General features: G+C 38.8%; 1 protein-coding gene across 1 annotated transcript in view; it reads right to left on the bottom strand.

Annotated features, from left to right (window-relative positions):
* Nucleotides 1–3,022: 3,022 nt before the first annotated feature.
* Nucleotides 3,023–5,624, bottom strand: part of LOC110032667 (cinnamyl alcohol dehydrogenase 2) — a 3,146-nt gene continuing 544 nt past the window's right edge. Inside the window, exons 3-5 of the mRNA XM_020736368.1 lie at nt 4,877–5,104; nt 4,363–4,802; nt 3,023–3,443 (exon numbers count right to left, since the gene is read on the bottom strand). Coding sequence (XP_020592027.1) covers nt 3,241–3,443; nt 4,363–4,802; nt 4,877–5,104 — 871 coding nt within the window. The 3' untranslated portion in view covers nt 3,023–3,240. The remainder of the gene's footprint in view (nt 3,444–4,362; nt 4,803–4,876; nt 5,105–5,624) is intronic.

Raw genomic sequence — 5,624 nt, 5'->3', positions numbered from 1 at the left:
TCTGACTATGGGATGCTAGATGGTTGGAGCACAACCGAGAAATTGGCTTGTCTTTACTCATAGATATGTCGAGGCATTTACTCTGAAACATCGAAGGAAAAATAGCTGGTTCGACTGCCATTGAAGATTTCTTCATCATGATCATCTATTTAAGAGGAACAAAGACACCTTCTTCAAAAATAGGGTTGAAAGATCAAGTCCACCCCCAGGATAGTTGGATTTGAAATTTTTCAGATAATCAGTGAAGTAACAAAGATCACCGAGGGACCAGAGTTAGCTTCGACTCATATTCTTGATATTAGTGTCACAAACAATTAGACTAAGGGCCCGTTTAGGGCAGCTTACCGTTTGATTCGCGTGTTTCGTCAGCTTATCAGAAACCGCATTTGGGTTTTTACACTAAAAGCAGGCCGCGAGCCGAACCCTGTGGCCCGTCCGCGGGCCGCATTTCAGGATAAGCAGCTTATCATGAAATGCACAAGCTGCCCCAAACACACACTTAGTTCAGTATATTTTGAGATCATATTGTAAGACTAATCTTATTAGACATAATCTCGATGTTATGCATATTGCAATGTATCTCTCTTGAAAGCAAATTGCTGCAACCACTTGGGACTTGTGATTCGCTGAGTTTGAGGTATGATCATGTAATTTGAATTAGAATTCTAAATTTAATTTATTTTATTATACTAACACATGGATTATTTTTTATGTTATAGAGATCCTTCACCTGTCTTATAGAGCACCACCACTAGATCTGCCAGATCTTTGAAATTCAAAGCAGGCATAAGCTTGGTGACATGTTCACCACGAGCAGCCTGCCTAGATCAGCGAGGATCACCGGGGTTAGTTGACCGCAGTTTGGACCTATTCTTCTTATAAGAGAAAGTGGAAGACGGACCGAGTGACAGAGAGGGCTAGAGGAGCTGCACTCCATATTGAAGGATCAATCCCACACATCGAGCACTCTATGAGGCTGGTAAACTTCTTTTAAATATTTAAAAAATTAAATCTTTGGGTAAATATGTGGCGCTAACTAATCTTATGTTACAAAAGCCAGGGTTGAGCCCTCTATTGTGGAGCTTCACGTCTGAACTCATCAATGCCCAGGGAGGCAACAACGGGTCTCGGAGCATTTCAGACAGATTGCTATAAGTAAAAAAAAAAATTTAAAAATTTATTGTAACTCTTACTATTGAAAGTTTCAATTAAACGTTGGTTTTAATTCTGCAGGAGGCGTTTGAGTAGCTTCGAAAGAGGCACTTAGCCTCAGGCTTCTGCAATTAGTAGTGGTAGTCGTTCTACCACTGCGTAGTCCAAGTTCAAGCTTTGGACTCAGACGACAGAAAAGAAGAAGGGTAGGGTTTATGGCTTGGTGTGAAGGGCATAGCCTTTGTGGTCGAGATATCTTGTGGTCTCGTAGTAAGTTCCTCGAGGTCCTTACAACCAGATCAGGATGGTATAGCCAGGCAAGTCACTACAATGAACAAAAAGATCCGTCAGTTGCATGCACAGATGCTAGAAGGCCAACATAGGGTTGATGACTCTATAGTGTGCATGGCAGAGACTTTAGCAGATCGTCGGGGTTAGCGGCCAATGACATCCGTAGAAGAGGAGGAGGAGGTTGAGGAGAGGGAGGGAGATAACAATTAGGAAATACTTTATATGTTTTTTTTAATATTTATTTTTAGCATTTACTTTGAACATTTACTCTGGATTTTTTATTTTATTTTGTTGTTGTTATTTGAGACAATTTGTTACATTCGATGACTTTGCATTAATGATATTTACTTGAGTTATAATCTGAGTTAATGTTGATTATCTGTGGCTACATAAAATATTGTTTCATTGTGGATTATATGTATCGTGCAGGTTATGGAAATATAACTTTCATTTTATATTTTTTTTCCAGTGTTACAGGTTTGCATTTGATTTGTGTCCAATAATCCGACGATAAAATGACATTTATTTTATGTCGCTCTTCGATATTATTTTCCGCTAATCCTAAGCCAATCCGAGACAAATATTAATGTTTAATTTTTTTGAAGCCAAATTCAGACGCTTGCACAACCTCAACGAGAACCGACGCAACGTCAACCAAAATAAGACGCAAAAATTTATGAAAAATTTTTACAACGCTAAACATACGAAAATTATATTCCCGACCCTTGTTTTACCTGAGAAAAAAATCTGATGTAAATCAGGCGCAAAGAAGATGATAACCCTAAAATATCTTTGGATTAACCTCTGATTTATGTTTGATATGTCCGATGCAAGTTCTTCAAATTCCTGTAGTGTACAATAATGAGTAGTGAAATCGCGTAATGTTTATTTTTTATTCATGAAATGAATAAGAATGGGGTTTGGAAGATTCAATTTTGTACTCCTGGTAAAGTAGGTATAACAGAGGGTATTATGGTCAATACATAGTTATAGAGCCTGGAGCCTTAGATGGCACCCGATCGGGTCTTGATCAGTGCAACTATGCGCCGTGAGTTTAAGAAAATGACTGATTGGGTCATGGCCCAGATGGCTATGGCATAAGGGTTGACCGAGCGATGCCGACTGACTACTAGAGATTCGGGCGGTTCTTATCTTTTGCCCGGTCTGATTGAGGACTCTCAGCGGATTCGTCTGTATGAAGTTAGTACCAGTGGCTGTTTGAGAGGGCAATCTAGTTTTATCCGCCCTGAGGTTATTTCTCTCGGTCAACATGAACTAGGCGAGTAAAAGCAGGCTCTCAAACTGCTCCTGGCGGGTCTCAGATCTCCAATCATTTTCTCTATTGCCTGTATATTTTTTTGAGATTCGTGCTGACACATTTTTTATGTATAATGGATAAATCAAGAATGGACGAACAATAATGAAATCTAATAAAATGTACGTATGATGAACTATAAATGGGAAAAACTTAAAGCTAACTAGAAATCCTGATTTTGCTAGCCATTGGATTGAAATCTCAAAATGATGAGAAGAATAAGAAAACAAAACATTCTTTTAGCCTCCCATAAAACAAATGAAATGAGCAAATTTGCTGCCAAAACCATTAACATGAACCCAACATTCACAATTATTTTCATTATGACAGAAGTAAGCCTCTTACAACACAAAGTATAGTCTCAACCACCACAAGACAACACAAACAAAGAAAACAAAGATTATACGACGAAGTGATAAGAATCATCACTCGTTGGCATTATAAAAACAACATTGATGCCTCCCTATAGATTTGGTGAGAAATTATGCGCCGAGTTTGCTTCCCGCAACATCAACAACAAAGCGATATCTCACATCGTTGCGCTCTAACCTCTCCATAGCCTCGTTGATCTGATCAAGCTTCACAATCTCAATCATCGACCGCAATCCATTCTTCTCACAGAACTCCAACATCTCTTCCGTCTCCACCATGCTACCAATAAAGCTACCAGATATGGACTTTCTACCTGTAAAAATATGCATCAAAAAGAAAATACAAGTACCATTAGTCACAAATATTTCTAAGGAATTAGGAAAAGAACATACTACAATGAAATGCATTTTATACCAACAAAATTAAGGGTTGAAGCAGAACATCTTAGGACATGATTGCAATTTTATATAAATAAAAAGAGGTATAGATGGAAAATTTACATACATACCACACAATTCTCGTTCATTTACACAACTACTCCTATAATTTTTTATTGAATACTTTGTTGTGATAAACTTCAATATAAAATGATGAATTTTATTTTTAAAAGTAAATAATAATGACATTTTTAATGTAGTATTAAAAATTTGAGTAATATACAAAAGAATAAAAAAGAGACAAATAGTTATCAGCCAAGCCAAAAAATAAAAAAAAACAAAAAACAAAAAAAGCGCCCCACCATTTCTACCAATATGGTATAAGTGGCGAGATAAACCACATCCTCTCATTGAAAAAAGAAGACAAATACCAATAAAAAAATAAAAAAAAAATACATAAATATACATCATAGAAGGTGCGTTTGAGACAACTCGTGCGTTTCAGGATAAGCGCGGCCCGCAGATCAACCGAGGAGTTCGACCCGCGGTCTGCATTTAATGTAAAATGAAACCGCGTTTTCGGATAAGCGGGCAAAACACACGAACCAAACGGTATCACAACATTTTTAAAAATGTATCCGCACTTATAAGCTGTTCCAAACAGGCCCATAATCTTATGTATTTTCATATTTAACACTTAAAAAATTTAACATCTATACTTATAAATTTATAAATTTATGATTGAAAATGTTCATTATACTTGAGAATAATGACGCGCGCACACACATAAAGGACAAATGATGGATTAATACAAAAAAATAAATACCAATAACATCAAGAAAGCTAAGTGCCTACCAAGCATTATCATGGGCGTGATGAACTGCATCGGCTGATTGATCACTCCCATCATGATGATCTGTCCGTCCACCTTAAGAAGCGACAGGTACGGCTCCAGAGGGTGGAGCACAGGAATAGTGTCAATAATGTAATCCAATCCCTCAGCCACAGCCGCCATGGCCGCCCCGTCGGAGCTCACGAGGTACGCGTCCGCTCCCAAATGCTCCATAGCCTCTGTTTTCTTCTTCTCCGACGAGCTTATCACCGTCACATGATGGCCCAACGCCTTCGCTATCTTCACTCCCATGTGCCCCACGCCACCCAACCCTAGTATTCCCCCCTTAAGCCCGCTTTTCATCAGCCCGAAGTGCTTCAGCGGGCTATACACCGTCAGCCCTGCGCAGAGCAGAGGCCCCGCCTGCTCCGCTGCGAGCCCCGCCGGAATCTTTACCAGAAACCTATCCATTAACATAAATTATATTGGTTCGTTGGTTTGATGAAGGTAAGGTGTTTGTGTTTATGCCTGACTTACTTTTGGTCGACGACCATGGCGGAAGCGAAGCCGCCTTGGGTGGGCTTGCCGTCGGTGTAGACGTCGTTGTAGGACCAAATCCGCTTGTTGCAATACTGCTCGATGTTGGCTTTGCAGGGCCCGCAGTTTCGGCAGCAGCCGACGATTACGCCGGCCCCGACAGTGTCGCCGACTCTGAATCGGGTCACATCAGATCCCACCTCCACTACCTCTCCGACCACCTCATGACTGGTAGAACCGAGAAGAGTAAATCCTCAGTTGGTTTAATCCTTCACTATTTTCTTTTGTTTTTTTTTTTTTGCAGGTGCCAAAAGATGATATTTAAGTTATAAAGATTTAATAAATGCTGTATATTCAAATTTACGAAATACTGAATAAGTTAAACCCAAACATTGTCTGGCAATGAAATTCCTCATAAATCCATTAAAAACTGTTTGGGAAATTGTGACTACATCCAGGTAAATCACAGTAGCTCTATCCCGTGAATCTCAATAGCTCTCGCAAATCCAGTGATTCACTCGATTTAGTCTACATCCAGATTAAATCCTGCTCTAAATCCGTTACCAAACGTACCTTAAAAATGTGATTTTTAGTTGCAAAGAAGAATAGATCTAGTTTTTTTTTTATTTTTGGTATAGATTTGGCTTTAGAGTAGAGGGTTTTATCCAAAAATTGTTTATTTGAAGATGAGCAATTTTTAGAGAGGATGATATTATTAAAAAAACAGAACATGAATAAATATTCAGCA

The sequence above is a fragment of the Phalaenopsis equestris genome, unplaced genomic scaffold, assembly GCF_001263595.1.
Source record: "Phalaenopsis equestris unplaced genomic scaffold, ASM126359v1 Scaffold000998, whole genome shotgun sequence".
NCBI lineage: Eukaryota > Viridiplantae > Streptophyta > Magnoliopsida > Asparagales > Orchidaceae > Phalaenopsis > Phalaenopsis equestris.
The sequence above is the reverse complement of the archived record's forward strand: the minus strand, read 5'-3'. Positions and strand labels throughout refer to the sequence as shown.